The following is a 22,259-nucleotide window of genomic DNA, read 5'->3' on the forward strand; positions in this document are numbered from 1 at the left end:
GGGGAGCTTGACTAAACTAGGACCCAGAAAGCAGCACCAGCTCTAGGCTTCTGCTTCTCCCCCAGGGTTCCAGCCTGCCTGGGGAGCAGAACAACTTAAGATGGGGGTTGTATAAGGGGAGGGTGCCACTGCCAGGTTGGCCTTACTGCCAGGTTGGACTTTAAGGCTCTTCCTACCCTGCCAGGCACCCAAAGGAGTCCTTGGGAAACTCAGGATGTCTCAGATCCTTCACCAGGCCTTCTTTCATTGGGCAATGGAGAAAGTGTGTAGAAACTGACTAGTGTGTTGAAGGGGGTGACTGGAGCAGGAATGAGGTGGGGCTGGGGGCAGCTCTGGCCTTGCTGTTCAGCGGACAACAAACCCTCTTGGCAAAGTGACCCCAGCAAGGCCTACTGCTGTCTTAACCTGCTTTGCCTCCCCTCCTCTCAGGATGGACATAATCTCCAAGGGATTATAGAGGAGGCTGTTGAGATTTGCTCCCTGTGAAATGTGGGCTGAAAAAAAAATGGCTTTTGTCTCCTGATTTCTCCGTAGCTGAGGTAGAAAGCTAGCTGCCCATGAATCCCTAGCAATCTTGCAGCCCTTCTCTGACACCACTTCCCATCCCAGACCTTTTCCAACCTGGGAATGTGAGCTTGGTCCCTAGATCCTGTCTCAGTGCTCCAGAATAGGGTAACCTCTACTTCTTTTGAGGGGAAATGGTCTGATGAGAACTGTACCTGTTGGAAGCCACCACTTCCACCTCTGGGAAGAGACGTTGAAGACAAGGGGTGTGTATATACGTGCTTGAAGGTTTCAGCATGAGCCTCTGGGCCCTGGGCTGGGACAGCCCCTCTCACACCTGTCATGCTGCCCAGCAGGGATTTGGCTGGTGCATTTTCCTCCCTCACTCCACCCCCCTCCATCATACACACACTTGATCTCTTTGAGCCTGGTCTTGGAATGGAGGAAATAAGGTCTCTGCTTTGAAAGATTTCTGGGTGGAAACTCCAAGACAAGAGGTGGTACAGGATGGTGGAATGAGTGATCTGTCATCTGTACTCTAGCTCTGCCACCTGTGAAAGGCTCCTCTTCTTCTGTGTTCTCAAACAACTTCCTTAGAGCCTAGGACTTCTTGTAGCTGACCCCAAAGGTCATCAGCACCAGTGTTGCCGTTTGGATCCTTTCTGGAAGGTTGACCCAAAATGGGGGTGGAAAGAGGTGTGGTTTGATTCTTACTAGGAACCAGGAAGTCCTGAGCCCCACTGAAGAGCTGTTCACTCAAGGGCCTACTTCAGCCTTTCACCTCTCCAAGCCTCCATTTCCCCCCTGATTGAGAAAAGGAGTTGAAAGCTATGGGACTAGGATGGAGGAGCCAGAGAGGAAAGTAGATTTAGATAAATCACAGTCTCCTTTCTTGATGTTTTGGGCCTTTTAGTGCTAGCACTAGGTAGAAACAGCATAGTTTTTCACTCCCTACAAATGTAGTTGGTCTGTATGATCAGTAGTTTTTCAGAATAAGGTTAGCCAGGCCCTACCTAGCCCAGTTAAGATCTGGTGTGGTGTATGTGTGGTTTCTGGCTGTGAGTGATGGGGTTGGGGAAACCTGGTCTTTATTTGTTTAGCTCTGTTTAAGGTCCTGATAAACTGTAGGACTCAACATTGGGATGCAGGTGTTAGACTGCAGGGATAAGGAAGTAAAAGTTAGTGTTTCTTGGTACTCCCTAGATTCTTTTTGATAGCTTAGAGGATACTGTACTCTTTTCTTCTTGATTTCTTATTTTTCAAAGACCCAATGGGGCTCTGCCTTTGGAGGATGTTGATACTGTCTCCAAGGCTGGACAAAGGTGGTTTCCTACCTACCTCACCGATCAGGCCCAGACATACCATCCTGAGAGGACTGCTGTCCTCCGAGGACAGAGGAATTTGTTCCTTTGGCCTTGTATGAGGCGGTCCTCCTCCCACCCACTGTATTATCACTGTTGCTTTTTATTTCTTTCTGTTTTTAATTCCTTTGGCCTCGAGTTTGAGAGCAAAGGGAATGGAGGAGAATTTTGGGGAACAATAGTGTTAAAACTGTAAGATACAGTAAGATGCAAACATTTAGTAAACTTTGAAGCCCCTTTGGACCTCTTGGGTGTAGTCAAGCCTTGAATGACTGATTAGGAAGAGGGATCTGGCTTTTGACCTGACCTCCAAACCGCACTTCCATAGATGATTTCTAAGGGTCTCCTTAAAGAACAGCTTTCCCATGGTCTAGCCGGCGGGCCACCCTACTTTGCTTTTTGGTTTGACAAGCTTGGGAAAGAACTAACTGAGATGGATGCTTCACTTTCTCTATATGGTAGATTCTGAGAGTATGAAAGGATTGTAAAGAAAAATAATTTCCTGTGACATATCTCAGGAAGGGCATTGCCAGTCGTTGGAAATAAGAGTGTAAGTTCAAGGAAAGAGGAGTAATACTGCGGTTCTTAAGTAATTGATTTCCTGATCTTGGGTTCCTTTGAGGTTTCCCCTTGTCTCATTTGCCCCAGTCACTCAGCCCCAAGGGGCTGAATTGGGTATTTTCCTTGCAGTTTGGGAAGAGGGATTGTCCTAAGGTAGATGTGGTCTCTTGATTAAACAAAAGGAATGCAAAAGGTGAGAGACAAATTTCTCAAACTATTATTTAGGGTTCTCTTTTATGAATAATCCTTATCTTTTTTAGGAATGTTTGAAACTTTTCTTCTGCCTTTCTCACTAGCACCTGTCTGTTCCTCCTTTTTCTTTATAAGATCCTTTTTTCTCACTTTAGATAGCCTTATCTAAGCTATACTCTCTTATTTTTGTGTGTTGTGTTTAGTTTCCTCAGTTCTAGTAAGCTATTAAGGCCCAAAGGTTTGGATCTCATCTTCTTAGGTATAACTTTAGTATGTTTCCTCAGGTTCTGGTACAGGCAGTCATATCTTAGCAGCAGGGACCATTACCTGCCTCCCCACAAGTGCCAATATGTGTGAAAACCCTGCTTGATGGAAAAGGAAGGAAGCAGCTTTGCTGTGCTCTTGCCCTGTCTAGTTTAGAACTCCTCCAAGTGGCAGTGTGCTTCCTGAGACTACAACTCCCAGCATGCCTTGCTGCAGGCCTGGCTACACATGCTCAGTAATTCTTAAGGCCCACTTCTGTTAACTACTAGGGACACCAGAGGAGGAAGGGCAGTTGCCGTTGCTAAGGGCAACGACCCGAGGCCTTTAGGCTAGGTGAGATCTTGAGATCTTTTAGGGCAGGAACTGGAGGGGTTCAGGGGTGGGCCTGAAGTGGATTTGATTGTGCAGTGGTTGAAAATTGGGGAGTTTCCTCTGTTGTAATTAGAATTAAATAATCCTGGTCGAAAGCCATAGAAGGGGGAGGATCCCAGGGCTTTAATTCCAGTAGTCTGTTCTACCTCCTTTAAGACCCCAGACTGTCTCAAGGAAAGGGATTTGGGCTGGACTCAGACTTCTGGGTCATGACTACTCCTGGCAGTTGGCCCCTAGGTTTGTAGCTGAAGAAGACCAGAGAACAGTGCCCACCAAAAATCAGGAGCTCAGTGATGTGGCAAAAGGTAGTGCTACATGTAGGATGTGACTCTGCTTGTATGCTGTTGTGCAGATAACTTTCACAGAAGAGGCTTGGGTAGGAAAGGAGAATTCAGAGTTAGAGACAAGGATGTATATCTGGGGAGGAAATGAGCAGTGGAATAAAACTTAGGGTGAATGACTTTTCTTGTCATTAGTACAGAAGTTTGTAGGTATGGCTTTGCTCTAATGTCTACAGAATTTGAGTATCATCAACTGTCTTTTGGCGATCCTGGAGGAAAGTATTTAGTGGAGAGACTTAATTGACATGTGGGTACCTCTCTTGGTACTGACAGGTCTCCCCGAGAGGGCCCTGCCCAGTCGGAGAGAGGGATGGACAGTCAGAAGCCGTCTGGTGAAGACAAAGATTCAGAACCAGCAGGTGAGTCAGAAATTTTGTGTTTGCTATCAGCGTTGAGCTCTTTCAGAAAGCCTTTATTTCTGGTCCTGGCACAAAGATAGGAACTCATTCTGTACAGTAGACAGGCAATTAAAAGACTTTGTTCTTTGGGATGAAAGTTGAAATCATGCCCTTGTGATCACCAAGAGTTTTGGATCAATTTCACTGGTTTAGTAAATGAGCTTATATCAGATGAGGGATGATGATTGTCCTGTGCTGCGTTGTTCATTTCAGCTGATGGACCAGCAGCCTCTGAGGAGTCAGGTGCCGCTGAGCCAGACCTTCCCAAACCACATGTGGGGGAGGTCTCTGTCCCCAGTTCTGGAGTTCCCAGGCTTCCGGATCCTGCCCAGGACTGCAGGTAACTAGTATGGAGAAAAGGAGCATGTAAGAACATACAAGGATTTGACTTGAGAATCTGGCACTTTCGAGGGGGAAGGATTTAAGAAAATAAGTGATTGAGTGGTACAGGCATACCAAATTATGGCTGTCAGACCTGCCTCTTGGCAGGACCAGGTCTGGTGCTGATGTTCTTATGTCCACAGTGGAGGGCCAGTGCGGCGTTGTGCTCTCTGTAACTGCGGGGAGCCCAGTCTGCATGGGCAGCGGGAGCTACGGCGCTTTGAGTTGCCATTTGACTGGCCTCGGTGTCCAGTGGTTTCTTCTGGTGGGGACTCAGGGCCCAATGAACCAGCGTTATCCAGTGAAGACCTATCACAGATTGGTTTCCCTGAGGGCCTGACACCAGCTCATCTAGGTGAACCCGGAGGTAAGTTAGGGGAAGTGGGATAATTGCTTTGGGCAGGAAAAGGGATAAGGATTGGGCTTTTCTGAGCTAGCTGCCACTTTTCTGTTAACCCTTTACTTCTTTATCACCTTCAAAGGACCCTGCTGGGCTCACCATTGGTGTGCTGCGTGGTCAGCAGGTGTCTGTGGGCAGGAGGGCCCAGAATTATGTGGTGTGGACAAGGCCATCTTCTCAGGGATCTCACAGGTAGAACTGGAGTAAGGGATTATATAGGTGAAGGGCAAAGCTGGGCTTGTGGAGAGTAGGAGAGCCAAGGTGGGTGGAGGTGGGAAGATTGGGTCAGAACTGATGTCTGAACCCCTGCTGTGGAGAGAGCTGGCTGGTACTAAGGCTTTATCTCTATCCTGGCAGCGCTGTTCCCACTGCACCCGGCTTGGTGCCTCCATCCCTTGCCGCTCACCTGGATGTCCACGGCTTTACCACTTTCCCTGCGCAACTGCCAGTGGTTCCTTCTTATCCATGAAGACACTGCAGCTGCTATGCCCAGAGCACAGTGAGGGGGCCGCGCATCTGGGTGAGAAATCATGTTCTTTGGACATAGAACAAAGAGGGGCCATAGGAGCCCTGATTTCTTGTGCTCCACAGTGCCCTTGTCAAAATCGGTATTTGTCACTTGACCCCAGTTAATTAGATCTGAACTGTGTGAGTACGAGGCTTTGCTGCTCCACTGTATCTGCCGTGCCTAAAACAGTGCCTGGCATGTGTTAGGCAGTCATTCATTCATTCTTTGTCCATGAAGTCATTCATCCATGCTTGTTATCTGTACGGCACTGATGAGACTTGCAAAGAAACTATGATCTGTCCTCTGTCTCTCCCACTGCAGAGGAAGCTCGTTGTGCAGTATGTGAGGGGCCAGGGGAGTTGTGTGACCTCTTCTTCTGTACCAGCTGTGGGCATCACTATCATGGGGCCTGCTTGGATACTGCTCTGACTGCCCGTAAGCGTGCTGGCTGGCAGTGCCCTGAATGCAAAGTGTGCCAAGCCTGCAGGTAGGATCACCTGGGATATCTCAGGTGAAGCAGAAGTTAGGGTTGAAAACGAATCTAGGTAGTATTTTGTAATGTCCCCCATGCTTCTTGTTCAGGAAACCTGGGAATGACTCTAAGATGTTGGTCTGTGAGACATGTGACAAAGGATACCATACCTTCTGCCTAAAACCACCCATGGAGGAATTGCCAGCTCACTCTTGGAAGTGTAAGGTGAGTATCCCTACAATCTGCTGTCTCCCTAATTTTGCCTTCTACAACATCCCCAGAATTCTCCTCTGTTAACAGTCCTGGGATCTCTTCTAGTCTCCACTGGTTGACCAATGCCTATTTTGCTTTCTTTCTTCCCCTAGGCATGCCGGGTATGTCGAGTCTGTGGGGCAGGCTCAGCAGAGCTAAATCCCAACTCCGAATGGTTTGAGAACTACTCACTCTGTCACCGCTGTCACAAAGCCCAGGGAGGTCAGCCTATTGGTCCTACTGCTGAGCAGCATCCTCTTGTCTGTAGCAGGTAAGGAGTGTGGTCTGGATGAGGTTGGGAAGGAGGATTGGCAGGATTGAAGTTGTCAGGGACTGTGTACTCAAGTGGATGTTAGAAGAGATGCTAAAGTTGACTTCCAATCCACAGCATTTATGCCTTGTCCCAAAGTGCTCTCTTAAGAGTTGTTAGCTGGTGAGTGCCACAGGGCCCACTACCTCCTGTACCCTCTGCAGATTCTCACCTCCAGAGCCTGGTGATACCCCCACTGATGAATGCAGTGCTCTGTACATTGCATGCCAAGGGCAGCCAAAGGGTGGGCATGTGACCTCTATGCAATCCAAGGAACCGGGGCTCCTGCAATGTGAAGCCAAACCACTAGGTGAGTAGATATGAAGGTCCTCGAAGTTAATCCTTTTCTATTCTGTGACAATGGGCAGTTTTCACTTTGCCCCAGACCCCGCACTTTATGTGGAGGAGAACTGAGCTAGTTAGGAACATAGTGTGTTATGTCTGCAGGGAGAACAGGGGCCCAACTTGAGCCCCGGTTGGAGGCCCCCCTTAATGAGGAGATGCCACTGCTGCCCCTACCAGAGGAGTCACCCCTGTCCCCTCCACCTGAAGAATTACCCACGTCCCCACCGCCTGAGGCATCGCGCCTGTCCCCACCGCCTGAGGAATCACCCCTCTCTCCACCGCCTGAGGAATCTCCCCTACCTGAATCGTCATCCTTTTCTCCACTTGAGGAGTCACCCTTCTCTCCACCAGAAGAGTCTCCTCCATCACCCCCAGTTGAGACACCCTTGTCCCCACCACCTGAAACAGCACCCCAACCATTTGAGGAGTCTCCTCTGTCTCCCCCACCTGAAGAATTGCCCACTTCCCCACCTCCTGAAGCGTCTCGCCTGTCTCCACCACCTGAGGAATCACCTATGTCTCCTCCACCTGAAGAGTCACCCATGTCTCCACCACCTGAGGCATCTCGTCTGTTCCCACCATTTGAAGAATCTCCTCTTTCTCCTCCACCTGAAGAGTCTCCTCTCTCCCCACCACCTGAGGCATCACGTTTGTCCCCACCACCTGAGGACTCACCCATGTCCCCACCCCTTGAAGACTCCCCTATGTCACCCCCACCTGAGGTGTCACGCTTGTGCCCCCTGCCTGAGGTGTCACGCTTATCTCCACCACCTGAGGAGTCTCCCCTGTCCCCTCCACCTGAGGAGTCTCCCACATCCCCTCCACCTGAGGCTTCTCGTCTGTCCCCACCACCTGAAGATTCACCCATGTCCTTGCCACCTGAAGACTCACCTGCTTCCCCACCACCAGAGGGCTTGCTCACGTCCCTACCACGGGAAGAATCACACCAGTCACCACTGCCTGAGGAGCCACGTATCTGCCTCCGGCCTGAGGAGCCAAAGTTCTGTCCTCGGCCTGAAGAGCTGCAGTTCTGTCATCGGCCTGTGGAGCCTCGCTTGTCTCCCACGCCTGAGGGCCTGCACCCGTCCTCCTCGCCTAAGGAACCTCACCTGTCCCCTGCACCTGAAGAATTTCACCTGTCCTCTGCACCTGAGGAGCCACACCTGTCCCCTCGGACTGAGGAGCCTCGCCTGTCCCCCCGGCCTGAAGGGCCTCACCTGTCCCCCCGGCCTGAGGAGCCTCACTTGTCCTCCCGGCCTGAGGAGCACCCCCTGTCCCCCCAGCCTGAAGGGCCTTGCCTGTCCCCCCAGCCTGAGGGGCCCTGTCTTTCCCCACGGCCTGAGGGGCCTCTACTGTCCCCTCGGCCTGAGGAGCCTCACCTGTCTCCCCGGTCTGAGGAGCCTCACCTGTCCCCTGTACCAGAGGAGTTGTGCCTATCCTCTGTACGTGAAGAGCCACACATATCCCCTCAACCTGAAGAACCTCCTGAGGAACCAGGCTTGTGTCCTACACCTCAGGAGTTGCCCTTATTACCCCTGTCTGGGGAACCACCCTTGTCTACTCTGCTTGGGGAGTCAGCCCTACCTGAGCCTGAGGAACCACCTCTATCGCCTCTGCCTGAAGGTCTACCCATGTCTCCATCTCGGGAGCCATCCCTGTCACCTCAGCAGATGCCACCAGGTAAGGAGATGTTAATGCTCCCTTACTCTGGGATTGTCTTACTTTTTGTGTATCTAAGCTAAAGAACCCTTTTCTTTTTCTTTCCCTCCAGAACCTCTTCCTCCTCCACTCTCACCCATTATCACGGCTGTGGCCCCACCAGCCCTGTCTCCTTTGGGGGAGTTAGAGTACCCCTTTGGAGCCAAAGGGGACAGTAACCCTGAGTCACCATTGGCTGCCCCTATCCTAGAGACACCCATAAGCCCTCCACCAGAAGCAAATTGCACTGACCCTGAACCTGTACCCCCGATGATCCTTCCTCCATCTCCAGGCTCCCCAGTGAGATCAGCCTCCCACATCCTAATGGAGCCCCTTCCTCCTCAGTGTTCTCCACGCCTTCAGCATTCTCAGCCTCCCTGCAGTTCTCCTCCTTCGCACTGTTCCCCTCCTGCTCTGCCACTGTCCATCCCCTCCCCGCTGAGTCCCATGGAAAAGACAATGGATGTCTCAGCTGAGGTTGAGCCACAGGAGATGGAGACTGAGAAAAACCTGGAACCTGAGTGCCCAGCTTTGGAGCCCAGTCCTACCAGCCCTCTCCCTTCCCCTATGGAGGACCTGTCCTGCCCGGCTCCCAGCCCTGCCCCAGCGCTGGATGACTTCTCTGGCCTGGGGGAAGACACAGCTCCTCTCGATGGGACTGACACTCCTGGTTCACATCCAGAAGCTGGACAGACCCCTGGCAGTTCAACAGCTTGTGAACTTAAGGGTTCCCCTGTGCTCCTAGACCCCGAGGAGCTGACTCCTGTGACCCCTATGGAGGTCTATGGTCCAGAATGCAAGCAGGCCGGGCAGAGCTCACCTTGTGAGATGCAGGAGGAGCCACGTGCTCCAGTGGCACCTACCCCACCTGCTCTCATCAAATCTGACATTGTCAATGAGATCTCCAATCTGAGTCAGGGTGATGCCAGTGCTAGTTTTCCTGGCTCAGAGCCGCTGCTGGGTTCACCTGATCCTGAGGGGGGTGGCTCCCTGTCTATGGAGCTGGGAGTATCTACAGATGTTAGCCCAGCCCGAGATGAGGGTTCCTTGCGGCTGTGTACTGACTCACTGCCAGAGACTGATGACTCGCTATTGTGTGAAGCTGGGACAACTGTCAGCGGAGGCAAGGCCGAGGGGGACAAGGGCAGGCGACGCAGTTCTCCTGCCCGTTCTCGCATTAAGCAGGTGAGGGGCTATTGATGCCACAGCCAGAGGTACAATTCTGTGTTATGATACCTTACCTGCTTTTTTGAATCCTTGACTCAGAGTCCTTTCATGTATGTAGCTTTATTATTAAGGAGAATTAATGATGTGTAGAGAGGAAATGTAACTTGCTCAGGTTTGCGGTTAATAATGGGATCAGGATTAAAATCTCAGGTTTTTCACCACCTAGTTTTTTTTTTCCTTTCGTGTCACTCCATTAGGCATTCTTTATTCTGGAGAAGGGGAGTTTGTTTGGGCCAGAGCTGCTCGTCAGCATCTGGAGTTTGACTTTTTGCTGTGCTAACTGGCCCTTCTCAGCTTTATAAGCCATCATAATTTATCTATTTCTTTCTGATCTTCCTGGGCCTGGGAGCTGAACATTCTAGGTCTAGTCTTGTTCTTACAACTGTCCTCTTCCCTCACCCAGGGACGCAGCAGTAGTTTCCCAGGAAGACGTCGGCCTCGTGGAGGAGCACATGGAGGACGTGGGAGAGGACGTGCCCGACTAAAGTCAACTACTTCTTCCATTGAGACTCTGGTAGTAAGGAGAGGCCTCCTATCCCCGAAAACATGCTTCAGGGGGCCCCTTCTAAATGGAACACTGTAAAAGCCCTTGCATTTTTACTTATCTGCTTGCTAGCCTTGGGCCTGAATCTCTGCTCTTTCTGCCCACTTGGTTCCAGGCTACTCTAAAACAACCATTGGGCTGGGACCCAGTTTAGGAGCTGGGATGTTCTTCTGCCTCGTAGTACTGACTCTTGGTCTTCATTTTAGCCAGGGATTGACTCCTCCATCCCCCAACACCAAAGAAGAAAGCAACTTGATTGGGGCATATTTATCTTGCTCACTTTCCATAACTCTTTGCCCATAAGGTTGCTGATATCGATAGTTCTCCCAGCAAGGAGGAAGAAGAAGAAGATGATGACACCATGCAAAATACTGTGGTTCTCTTCTCCAACACAGACAAATTTGTCTTAATGCAGGTATCACTTGAGTAGTGTTATCCTGTCCTTAGCAGTTACCTGTGACATGACACACTAAACATTGAGTACATGTGTTTTGGTGGGAGAAGCCGTGCTGAATACTAAGGACCTACTTCTGGGTATACCCATTCAGTGAGGAAATAGACCATGAATCAGAGTCATGCTCTTCATTTGTCCATCCATCAAAATTTCCTCTTGAGTGTATCAAGAACTAGTGATAGACTAGAGAAAAGGGAAGAAATGATTCTTGCATAATTGTGGCTTACTTGGAAGTCTAATTACTTTCACCTGAATAATTCTGAAACTGATAGAATTTTGTGACGTATGTTATTCTCATCCTGACTCCCACATCTTCTTGTCATTCCACTTTACCTTTCTTCATGTCAGGGAATATAAATTCAAGTTACCTGATTGGGTGAACAGGGCATTCTAGGAAGGAACAGTTTCTGTGGGTCAGTTGGAAGAGAAGCAGGGTCCTGTTGTGGTTTATGGTGTGCTAGTGCTGTGGGTTACATTGTGGATTCCCTGACTTGCTGGTCTCACATTAATAGAGTAGTTCATGGGCTGGGATAAAGTAGATGGCGAGACCTCACAAGACATGCTAATTTCTGTGTGTTTCCCCAGGACATGTGTGTGGTGTGTGGCAGCTTTGGCCGGGGAGCAGAGGGCCACCTTCTTGCCTGCTCCCAGTGCTCTCAGTGCTATCACCCTTACTGTGTTAACAGCAAGGTGAGTTCAGGACCCAGAAGGGCTGGGCTAGGGAATGGGATTAATTATTTGTCAGTTTAAGTCACTTTTTGGCCATACTATTTAAGGTGGTGACGAAGCCTTTGATCATTTACTAGTAATTTTCAAACTTGTCTTGAGGAAGAGTAAGTACTATGGGAATTAGGGTTTTATAGTTCATTGTAGGTCATGATTCTGTATTTTCTTACTTATGAGGGTATGATTCAGTCCATCACATAAATGACCAGTCTTGCTAGGAAAAAAAATGAGATAGTCTATAGATAAAATGTAAAATCATAAGCATGTATCCACAAAGAGAAAGCAGCATTTTCGACCCAAGCCTGATCAGCCATTGTGGAATTTTTCATTAATATTAATTTATAGCTTGCTCACTGCTAATATTTAACTTGCAGTTCTGTATGTGAGTCTACATTTTAGGGGGTTGTTTAGTAAAAAGATAGATGTTCCACTGTAGTAATGAGCATGGCTGGGTGAGGCTGTTCTCTGATGAGTAGACACCTGTGGGAGCCTAAGTTTAGAATTGCTGGTTTGGAGTTGAGAGTTCTCTGCATAAGCCTCCATGTGGCCTGGACAGTGGCTTTCCTCCAGCCCTATCCATTTTAACTATATTCCCCTGAGTTCTGCCTTCACCTCTGTGACACTCCCAGTAATTCCCATCTTCTACATCAGATCACCAAAGTGATGCTGCTGAAGGGCTGGCGGTGTGTGGAGTGCATTGTTTGTGAGGTGTGTGGCCAGGCCTCCGACCCTTCACGCCTGTTGCTCTGTGATGACTGTGACATTAGCTACCATACGTACTGTCTGGAACCCCCACTCCTCACCGTGCCAAAAGGTGGCTGGAAGTGCAAGTGGTAAGGAAACGTGGGATTTCCAGAAGAGTGGGCCTGAGATGCCGAAGTAAATATAATGTTGGATAATGGCAGAGTCTAGGTTTAAGAAGCCAAACTGGTTAATAGGATGACTTCAGGTTCTTCGGGTAGGTTTGATGCTAAGAATCTGTCTGTCTTTTCCTGTAGGTGTGTCTCTTGTATGCAGTGTGGAGCAGCTTCCCCTGGCTTCCACTGTGAATGGCAGAATAGTTATACACACTGCGGGCCTTGTGCTAGCTTGGTGACCTGCCCTGTCTGTCATGCACCGTACGTGGAAGAGGACCTCCTAATCCAGTGCCGACACTGTGAACGGTGAGGGTGTCCCTTACCTCTTATTCTTTACATTGGCCCCTTCCTGTTTTCAGTCTTGCCATTGCCTAGACGAATCTTCTTTCCCTTATTTCAGGTGGATGCACGCTGGATGTGAGAGCCTCTTCACAGAGGAAGAAGTTGAGCAGGCTGCAGATGAGGGCTTTGACTGTGTCTCATGTCAGCCTTATGTGATAAAGCCTGCGGGTAAGTACAAGGTACTGAGGTTGGGGTGGAGGACTCAAGGGTACCTTGCTTGGAGACAGACCCTCAAGCTGCCTTGGTTTTGTCTTTCCCTGTACAGCACCTGTTGCACCCCCAGAGTTGGTGCCCATGAAAGTGAAAGAGCCAGGTGAGTCACAGGAATTTTGAATGCCAAAGCCAGGGACATTATCAGTTTAGTTCAGTTCCAACCTCCTAATTCCTCTCCTCATTTTAAACTAAGACCCAGAGAGGCTTAGGCCTACCCAAGGACACTCAGTAACTTAGTGGGAAAGGTATGACTAGTTCAGAGGTCTCCAGTGTCCCAGAAGTAGTCTTCCCAGGCATGTGGCCTCTTTACTGTTGGAGTCTCCTTTCTAATGAACACAGTGAGCACATCTTTTTCTCATCAATAACAGAAGCAGAGTCATTTGTTTCTCCATCATGGTGTGGGTACTGCTGCTGGCATCTGGGGCACTCTGTGCTGAAGTTCATAAAGTAGGGCTCTCCAAGCCCCAGGCATGTATAGACTGTCTTGGTAGACCTAGGGAAAATCATAAGAAAAAGCAAACTTTTGCAGTAGCAATATTTTTCTCAGTCTCCTTGGGTCACTACTGGAGAACTCTAGCTTTAACTAGTACCAACTGGTAGTCTCAACTCCCAAACTGGATTCTGTCTGGTCTGTCTTTGTTTCTATCTTGTTCTACTGGGGACCTGCCTCAGACCTGTACTCAGTCCTCGTTTCCTTCAGCCTTCAGGCAGGGCCCATGTGTTCTTCCCTCTTGTGCAGAGCCCCAGTACTTTCGCTTTGAGGGTGTGTGGCTGACAGAAACTGGCATGGCTGTTCTGCGCAACCTGACGTTGTCACCTCTGCACAAGCGGCGCCAGCGGCGTGGGCGGCCCGGACTCCCAGGGGAGGCAGGCCTGGAAGGTTCCGAGCCCTCAGATACCCTTGGCCCTGAGGACAAGAAGGATGGGGACCTGGACACTGACGAACTTATCAAGGGTGAAGGTTGGGCTGGGAAATCTTAGGGAGTAGTAAAGTTGTGGGTGGGTCTGTGAAAGCTGGGATCTAGGTGGGGCCAATGCTGCTACTCCCAGTCTTGAAGCTACTATTGGTCGTACTCAGATGGCTCTCAAAGGGCACTCAATACTCTCTGCTGTTGGGTGGCAGGATGACAAGATTTACCAAGCTCATGCCTCTTACCTGTCTCCTTCTCTTCTGACCCTGCATTCAGGTGGTGTAGAGCATATGGAGTGTGAGATTAAACTGGAGGGTCCTGTCAGCCCTGATGTGGAGCCTGGCAAAGAGGAGACTGAGGAAAGCAAAAAACGCAAGCGCAAACCATATCGACCTGGTGAGGCCCTGGGAAGGGAAAGGGGAAGATGTGAGGACCGGGTCTACCAGTAGTCCTCATCTGTAGCTCTACCTCTTAGGCATTGGAGGCTTCATGGTGCGACAGAGGAAATCCCACACACGTGTGAAAAAGGGGCCTGCAGCACAGGCCGAGGTGTTGAGTGGTGATGGGCAGCCCGATGAGGGTGAGATGGGTGAGGGCACCAGTGGGGCCTGGGAGCAGGTGGGGGTTATCAGACCCACAGAGCAATGCCAGCAGGACCCAGGGAGAAAACCACTAAAGGGGCCAAAAGGGTGGTGTAGGGAGAGGGTCAGCAGAAAATGCCATTGGGTTGTGTGACAAGCTGCATGTTGAAGGTTCTCACCGAGGCTGAAACACATGTCCTGTCCTCAGTGATGCCTGCTGAACTACCTGCAGAGAGCTCCATGGAGCAGAGCTTAGTTGATGGGGATGAGAAGAAGAAGCAGCAGCGGCGAGGGCGCAAGAAGAGCAAGCTAGAGGACATGTTCCCTGCCTACCTGCAGGTGGGGCTTAGGTTCGGAGCAGTGAGCAGGGGTGTCTGGCCATGCCAAATGAGGAGAGACCTATTTCACCCTGATTCTCCCCATAGGAAGCCTTTTTTGGGAAGGAGCTGCTAGACCTGAGTCGTAAGACCCTTTTTGCAGTTGGGGTGAACCGGCCAAGCCTTGGAATAGGAACCCCAAAAGCCAAAGGAGATGGAGGCACAGAAAGGAAGGAGCCACCTACTTTACAGAAAGGTCACTCATAGAGTGAGAGGTTGTGAGGCCATCCATTTTCCCTCTGCTCTTAGGAACTGTCACGGGTATTGGGTGGGAAGAGAGCTGATTTGAGCCATTGTGGTGGGTCTGAGCGCCAGATGTAAGGTATCTCTAATTAAAGTGGGACTATCATTTTTAGGAGATGATGGTCCAGATGTTGCAGATGAAGAGTCACGTGGCATCGAGGGCAAGGCTGATACACCAGGTAAGGGCAGCTGTATGGCTGTCCTGTCTTGGCTTTGCATCTGCTAACCTGTTTTGCCCCTGAGCCAGTGGCACGATAGGAAACTGGAAGCTGACATACCCCTGTGTGATTCAGACTAATTTGGTACCTCCACACTGGCTTTGGCTGATGGGTTTCTCCTGGCAATTACAGGACCTGAGGATGGGGGCGTAAAGGCATCCCCAGTGCCCAGTGATCCCGAGAAGCCAGGCACCCCGGGTGAAGGGATGCTTAGCTCTGACTTAGACAGGATTTCCACAGAAGGTGAGACTGAGACTCACACCTTACTATATGTGAGGGTCCTCTGTGGGAAACCATAATCCTACCTGTGGGACTGTCTGTACAGCCTTTCTGGTGGGGAATCCTGGGCACCTTCCCTGTCCTTGCGCATTTGCAGACTTGTGTCTCCTAAGCTCCCAAGTCTTCTCAGCAATGACCCCCATCATTCCCCCACAGAGTTGCCGAAGATGGAATCGAAGGACCTACAGCAGCTGTTCAAGGATGTTCTAGGTTCGGAACGAGAGCAGCATCTGGGTTGTGGAACTCCTGGCCTAGATGGCAGCCGTACACCACTGCAGAGGCCCTTTGTCCAAAGTGGTGCAGGTGGGAGTAATTTGAAGACCAGGTGGTCATGTGCAGTCAAGCTTACTCTTAGATGGGTCAGTCATTCCTTTCCTTCTGATCCATTGCCTTTTCTAGGTGGACTTCCTTTGGGCAATCTTCCTTCTAACAGCCCAATGGACTCCTATCCTGGCCTCTGCCAGTCCCCGTTCCTGGATAGTAGGTTGGTATCTATGCTTATCCTTTTTGGGTAGCCTTTGTTGTCATTCCATTGACTAGATCCATACCTCTCCTCCCTTGGACTCCTGGGTGTCCTTGCTCCCACGAAAAGAGCCCTCCCTGTCAGGACAAAGCAGTGTCCTGACAGGGAGGGACTTGAGGTATATTACATGTGGGCTGGAGCCTGGTGTCCTTGCCCCCTGTGACTCTCTGCCCCTGCGCCCTAGGGAGCGCGGGGGCTTCTTCAGCCCGGAACCCGGCGAGCCAGACAGCCCATGGACAGGCTCAGGAGGCACTACGCCCTCCACCCCCACCACCCCCACCACAGAGGGAGAAGGCGATGGACTCTCCTATAACCAGCGGAGTCTTCAGCGCTGGGAGAAGGATGAGGAGTTGGGCCAGCTCTCTACCATCTCACCTGTGCTCTATGCCAACATTAACTTTCCCAATCTTAAGCAAGATTACCCAGGTACGCACGAAATGAGAGCAGGAAAAACAGTCTGGCAGCACAGGATATTTTTCTCTTCTAACTCATTCCTTTTGCCCTGCAGATTGGTCTAGCCGATGCAAACAAATCATGAAACTCTGGAGAAAGGTTCCAGCTGCTGACAAAGCTCCCTACCTGGTAAGACAAAGCAACATTATTCATTATGATGAACTGAAGTTGGAGGAGCTGTCCTAGGAAAATTGACCTCAGTTCTTTCTACTTCCTACCGCTGAAGCAGCTGGGCCAGAGGGATCAGCTTCTGGGTAGTGTGTAAATGGTATTGTAAGGCATGGAGGATGGGCCTGAAGCTGAGTTCTAAGCATAAAGATACATTTCTATCTTTCAGCAAAAGGCCAAAGATAATCGGGCAGCTCACCGCATTAATAAGGTGCAAAAGGTGAGTCACAGTTGGCCTGGGCCAAGCCATGGAAGTCGTGTAGTGTGTGGCCTCTCTAAGGGTGTGAGAGGGTTGAGACCCATCCACAGCAGCCTGACTGCTCTGTGCCTGGTCTCCCCCATAGCAGGCTGAGAGCCAGATCAACAAGCAGACCAAGGTGGGCGACATAGCCCGTAAGACTGACCGACCGGCCCTACATCTCCGCATTCCCCCCCAGCCAGGGGCACTGGGCAGTCCGCCCCCTGCTGCTGCCCCCACCATTTTCATTGGCAGTCCCACTACCCCCGCCGGCTTGTCTACCTCTGCGGACGGGTTCCTGAAGCCACCGGCAGGCACGGTGCCCGGCCCCGACTCGCCCGGTGAGCTCTTCCTCAAGCTCCCACCCCAGGTGCCCGCCCAAGTGCCTTCGCAGGACCCCTTTGGACTGGCCCCCGCCTACGCCCTGGAGCCCCGCTTCCCCACGGCACCACCTGCCTATTCCCCTTATCCTAGCCCAACTGGGGCCCCTGCACAGCCCCCAACGATGGGCACATCGTCTCGTCCTGGGACTGGTCAGCCAGGAGAATTCCACATGACCCCACCTGGCACTCCCCGACACCAGCCTTCCACCCCTGACCCCTTCCTCAAACCCCGCTGCCCATCATTGGACAACCTGGCTGTGCCTGAGAGCCCAGGGGTAGGGGGAGGCAAGACTTCTGAGCCTCTTCTCTCTCCCCCACCTTTTGGGGAGTCCCGGAAGGCACTAGAGGTGAAGAAGGAAGAGCTGGGGGCAGCCTCTCCTAGCTATGGACCGCCAAACTTGGGTTTTGTTGATTCACCCTCCTCAGGCCCCCACCTAGGTGGTCTAGAATTAAAGGCACCTGATGTCTTCAAAGCCCCTCTCACCCCTCGGGCATCTCAGGTAGAGCCCCAGAGCCCGGGTTTGGGACTACGGTCCCAGGAGCTTCCTCCTGCCCAGGCTTTGGCCCCTTCTCCCCCTAGCCACTCGGACATCTTTCGTCCTGGCCCTTATCCTGACCCCTATGCCCAGCCCCCACTGACTCCTCGGCCCCAGCCCCCACCCTCTGAGAGCTGCTGTGCCCTGCCCCCTCGCTCACTGCCCTCTGATCCTTTCTCCCGAGTCCCTGCCAGTCCTCAGTCCCAGTCCAGCTCCCAGTCTCCGTTGACACCCCGTCCTCTATCTGCTGAGGCTTTCTGCCCATCTCCCGTTACCCCTCGCTTTCAGTCTCCTGACCCTTACTCTCGCCCACCCTCACGTCCTCAGTCCCGTGACCCATTTGCCCCATTGCATAAGCCACCCCGACCCCAGCCCCCTGAAGTTGCCTTCAAGGGTGGGCCTCTAGCTCACACTCCGCTAGGGTCTGGGAGCTTTCCAGCAGCCCTGCCCTCAGGCCCAGCAGGTGAGCTCCATGCCAAGGTTCCAAGTGGACAGCCCCCTAATTTTGCCCGGTCCCCTGGGACAGGTGCATTTGTGGGCACTCCCTCTTCTATGCGTTTCACCTTCCCTCAGGCGGTAGGGGAGCCTGTCCTAAAGCCCCCTGCTCCTCAGCCTGTTCTCCCCCAACCCCATGGGATCAATAGCCATTTGGGGCCTGGTGCCACCTTGTGCAAGCCTCAAAGCACAAACTATGCTGTAGCCACTGGGAACTTCCACACATCGGGTAGCCCACTTGGGCCCAGCAGTGGGTCCACCGGAGAAGGCTATGGGTTGTCCCCACTACGACCACCATCAGTCCTGCCTTCACCTGCACCCGATGGGTCCCTCTCCTACCTGTCCCATGGAGCCTCACAGCGAGTAGGGATCACCTCTCCATCTGAGAAGCGAGAAGAACCAGGGGCTGGAATGGGCAGCTCCCTAGCAGCACCTGAACTCCCAGGTGCACAGGATCCAGGCATGCCCAGCCTCAGCCAGACGGAACTGGAGAAGCAACGGCAGGTAAGTTGACATCCTGGGGCTGAGGCCCCCAGAACACCAACCTCATGATTGGAGTAGAATTGACTTAATTTTTCTTTGTTCCATTCACAGCGACAGCGACTGCGGGAGCTGCTGATTCGGCAGCAGATCCAGCGTAACACCCTGAGGCAGGAGAAGGAAACAGCTGCAGCAGCTGCAGGAGCAGTGGGGCCCCCGGGCAGCTGGGGTGCTGAGCCCAACAGCCCTGCCTTTGAGCAGCTGAGTCGGGGCCAGACTCCGTTCCCTGGAACCCAGGTAGGTGGAGTAGTGAGGGTTAGCAGGAACCAGCAAAGTAGTGGAGCCAGGCTGCTGAATGTGGCAGCCTTTACCTGCGTTTCTTCTAGGAGAAGAGCAGCCTTGTGGGACTGTCCCAAAACAAGCTGGGTGGCCCTGTCCTGGGTGCAGGAACCTTCCCCAGTGATGACAGACTCTCTCGGCCACCTCCATCAGCCACTCCTTCTATTGATGTGAACAGCCGGTAAGACCCAAGGGCCTCCCTGAGGGTAAATCAGGAAGCTGTTTTATTGTTGTTGTGTGCTTCTTTTGACCTTTCCGTCTCTAATTTTTCCATATCATTTATTTTCTTCACATTCCTTCCTTCTCCCTTTATTAATGTCATCCTTCCTCATTGCCCCAAACAGTTTTAGCTTTTCATCCTGTTTTTATTTGACTGATTACTATATATTCTTTCAGACAACTAGTAGGAGGCTCCCAGGCCTTCTATCAGCGAACACCCTATCCTGGGTCCCTGCCCTTACAACAACAACAACAGCAGCAGCAGTTGTGGCAGCAACAACAGCAGCAACAATCAACAGCAGCAACCCCCATGCGACTTGCAATGTCCACTCGCTTTCCATCAACTCCTGGGCCTGAGCTTGGCCGCCAAGCCCTAGGTTCTCCTTTGACAGGAATTCCTACTCGCTTGCCTGGTCCTGGTGAGCCAGTGCCTGGTCCAGTTGGTCCTGCTCAGTTCATTGAATTACGGCACAATGTGCAGAAAGGACTAGGACCTGGAGGGCCTCCATTCCCTGGTCAGGGACCCCCACAGAGACCTCGTTTTTACTCTGTAAGTGAGGATCCTCACCGATTAGCCCCTGAAGGACTTCGAGGCCTGGCAGTATCAGGACTTCCGCCACAGAAACCCTCAGCCCCACCAGCCAATGAATTAAACAATAACCTCCATCCAGCACCTCACACCAAGGGTCCCACTATGTCCACTGGCTTAGAACTGGCCACCCGGCCCCCTTCAAGCACTGAACTTAGCCGTCCCACTCCCTTGGCCCTGGAAGCTGGAAAGCTGCCTTGTGAGGATTCTGAGCTGGATGATGACTTTGATGCTCACAAGGCCCTGGAAGATGATGAGGAGCTTGCTCACCTGGGCTTGGGTGTGGATGTGGCCAAGGGTGATGATGAGCTGGGGACTCTGGAAAACCTGGAAACTAATGACCCTCACCTAGATGACCTACTCAATGGAGATGAATTTGACCTACTGGCCTATACTGATCCTGAGCTGGACACTGGAGACAAGAAGGACATTTTCAACGAACATCTAAGACTGGTTGAGTCAGCCAATGAGAAAGCTGAGCGAGAGGCCTTGCTGCGGGGAGTGGAGCAAGGACCCTTGGGCTCTGAGGAGCGTCCTGCCCCCGCCCCTGCCCCCGCCCCTGCTTCTGATGCCTCTGAGCCGCACCTGGCACCAGTACTTCCTGAAATAAAAACCAAGGTGGAGGAAAGTGGACGCCACCCTTCCCCTTGCCAGTTTACCATTACCACCCCCAAGGTAGAGCCAACACCTGTCACCACTTCGCTGAGCCTGGGGCTGAAACCAGGACAGAATGTGATAGGCCGGGAAACACGGGTGGGCACAGGGCCCTTTTCCAGCAGTGGGCATACAGGTGAAAAAGGTCCCTTTGGGGCCACAGGAGGACCATCAGCTCACCTGCTGACTTCTAGCCCATTGAGTGGCCCAGGAGGCTCTTCGCTATTGGAAAAATTTGAACTGGAAAGTGTGGCCTTGCCTGGTGGACACACAGCATCTGGGGATGAGTTGGACAAGATGGAGAGTTCCCTGGTGGCTAGTGAGTTGCCTTTACTCATTGAGGATCTTTTGGAGCATGAAAAGAAGGAGCTACAGAAGAAGCAGCAGCTTTCAGCACAGCTACAGCCTGCCCAGCAGCAACAACAGCAGCATTCTCTACTGTCCACGTCAGGTTCTACCCAAGCCATGCCTTTGCCACACGAGGGCTCTTCTAGTTTGACTGGGCCCCAACAGCAGCTTACCTTGGGTCTTGGAGGTGTGCGACCACCAGGCTTGGCTCAACCACTGATGCCCACCCAGCCACCACCTCATGCCCTCCAACAGCGCCTGGCCCCACCCATGGCCATGGTGTCCAACCAAGGGCATGTGCTAAGTGGACAGCATGGAGGGCAAACTGGATTGATATCCCAGCAGAGCCCACAGCCAATGATGGCACAGAAGCCCATGGGCACTATGCCACCTTCCATGTGCATGAAGCCCCAGCAGCTGCCAATACAGCAGCAGCTGGCGAACAGCTTCTTCCCAGATACAGGTATACACAACTGGGGGCAAACTGAATTATGCAGGCTGATCATTGACTACCAGATGGGCACTGGGGTCTAAAATTCAAGTCAATCTTTAGTTCGGGAAAATGTAGTGAGAAGGTTGACTAAGCACCATGCTAGTTAGTGATACATGCAGGAAGCATGGTTGTTGCTGAGAGGGAATAGTTCTGATCCAACAGCCATTCAGAAAATGTTTAAATGAGTGAAACCTGATTAGGAGAGATTTTTTTAGATTTTATTAGGCTGAAAGTTTAGAACTTTGAGAGAAATAAAACAGTCCCAACAAGTGACAAGACTTGAGTGAGGCTCTAGTAGCAGGGAAACACTAAGGGCTTTGAGAGCGGTGAGCGAAGTGGTTTTGCAGGAGTAGGCTTTGTTAGAGGGACATGAGTGGACACTTTGGAAAAGGAGGGTCAGATTGGGAAAGACTTCAGATTATGATCTCGTATTAATTACTGTTGGTCTAATAGTGATTTATATTCATTACCTAATCATCACAGCAAACACATATTTAGAATTTCTTTTATTTGGGTAAAAAGCTTGCAACACCACAAACTCATTACTTACCACGTCCTGTTATACTGAGCCTGCCTCATCGTGATCTCATGTGTCAGAGTAGGTCTTTGCTCCATTAAATTCTCACTGGCTCACTGTTTGGAGGTAAATTACCAAGCCTTTCTCCTGTGGAGCCCTTGGGTGGACTTGAACTACCAACTTTTCAGTCAGCAACTGATCACATTAACTACCTGCACCACTAAGGAGTTGTTAAAACCCCAAAAATGAGACCCACTCCCATTGCACCCATTCCATCTCGTAGAGAATCATTAGATATTATGAACATTTTCATTTTGCAGAAGATGGAACTAACCTAGCTAGCAGAGTTAGAGTTTGAATCTTAGAACTCTGACACTCTTTAACTGTTTATTCCTTTAAATGCCAAGAGAGAGTTTGACTAGTCTTGTAGAAAAGGTATTCAGATAAATACTCTGAGCAGTGGAGAAATACACAAAGTACAGGATTCTAGGAA

At 51.2% G+C, this 22,259-nt stretch overlaps 1 protein-coding gene across 1 annotated transcript in view; it reads left to right on the forward strand.

Annotated features, from left to right (window-relative positions):
* The first annotated feature begins 3,905 nt into the window (after positions 1-3,905).
* The window catches only part of KMT2D (lysine (K)-specific methyltransferase 2D), a 48,001-nt gene continuing 29,647 nt past the window's right edge, over positions 3,906-22,259 (forward strand). The window contains exons 1-35 of the mRNA XM_006902497.1: positions 3,906-3,954; positions 4,207-4,333; positions 4,518-4,741; positions 4,857-4,966; positions 5,132-5,294; positions 5,604-5,769; positions 5,865-5,979; positions 6,120-6,277; positions 6,481-6,626; positions 6,764-7,704; positions 7,762-8,341; positions 8,433-9,544; positions 9,990-10,103; positions 10,435-10,545; positions 11,170-11,274; positions 11,962-12,143; positions 12,309-12,473; positions 12,568-12,677; positions 12,775-12,822; positions 13,462-13,683; positions 13,910-14,029; positions 14,109-14,213; positions 14,423-14,553; positions 14,640-14,787; positions 14,948-15,013; positions 15,185-15,295; positions 15,488-15,625; positions 15,731-15,815; positions 16,039-16,280; positions 16,363-16,436; positions 16,645-16,695; positions 16,820-18,631; positions 18,722-18,904; positions 18,994-19,127; positions 19,343-21,219. Of these exons, the coding sequence (XP_006902559.1) occupies positions 3,906-3,954; positions 4,207-4,333; positions 4,518-4,741; positions 4,857-4,966; positions 5,132-5,294; positions 5,604-5,769; positions 5,865-5,979; positions 6,120-6,277; positions 6,481-6,626; positions 6,764-7,704; positions 7,762-8,341; positions 8,433-9,544; positions 9,990-10,103; positions 10,435-10,545; positions 11,170-11,274; positions 11,962-12,143; positions 12,309-12,473; positions 12,568-12,677; positions 12,775-12,822; positions 13,462-13,683; positions 13,910-14,029; positions 14,109-14,213; positions 14,423-14,553; positions 14,640-14,787; positions 14,948-15,013; positions 15,185-15,295; positions 15,488-15,625; positions 15,731-15,815; positions 16,039-16,280; positions 16,363-16,436; positions 16,645-16,695; positions 16,820-18,631; positions 18,722-18,904; positions 18,994-19,127; positions 19,343-21,219 (10,225 nt within the window). The remainder of the gene's footprint in view (positions 3,955-4,206; positions 4,334-4,517; positions 4,742-4,856; positions 4,967-5,131; positions 5,295-5,603; positions 5,770-5,864; positions 5,980-6,119; positions 6,278-6,480; positions 6,627-6,763; positions 7,705-7,761; positions 8,342-8,432; positions 9,545-9,989; positions 10,104-10,434; positions 10,546-11,169; positions 11,275-11,961; positions 12,144-12,308; positions 12,474-12,567; positions 12,678-12,774; positions 12,823-13,461; positions 13,684-13,909; positions 14,030-14,108; positions 14,214-14,422; positions 14,554-14,639; positions 14,788-14,947; positions 15,014-15,184; positions 15,296-15,487; positions 15,626-15,730; positions 15,816-16,038; positions 16,281-16,362; positions 16,437-16,644; positions 16,696-16,819; positions 18,632-18,721; positions 18,905-18,993; positions 19,128-19,342; positions 21,220-22,259) is intronic.

The sequence above is a fragment of the Elephantulus edwardii genome, unplaced genomic scaffold (genome assembly GCF_000299155.1).
Source record: "Elephantulus edwardii isolate Elephantulus edwardi_28Jun2011 unplaced genomic scaffold, EleEdw1.0 scaffold00418, whole genome shotgun sequence".
In the NCBI taxonomy this organism is placed as follows: Eukaryota; Metazoa; Chordata; class Mammalia; order Macroscelidea; family Macroscelididae; genus Elephantulus; species Elephantulus edwardii.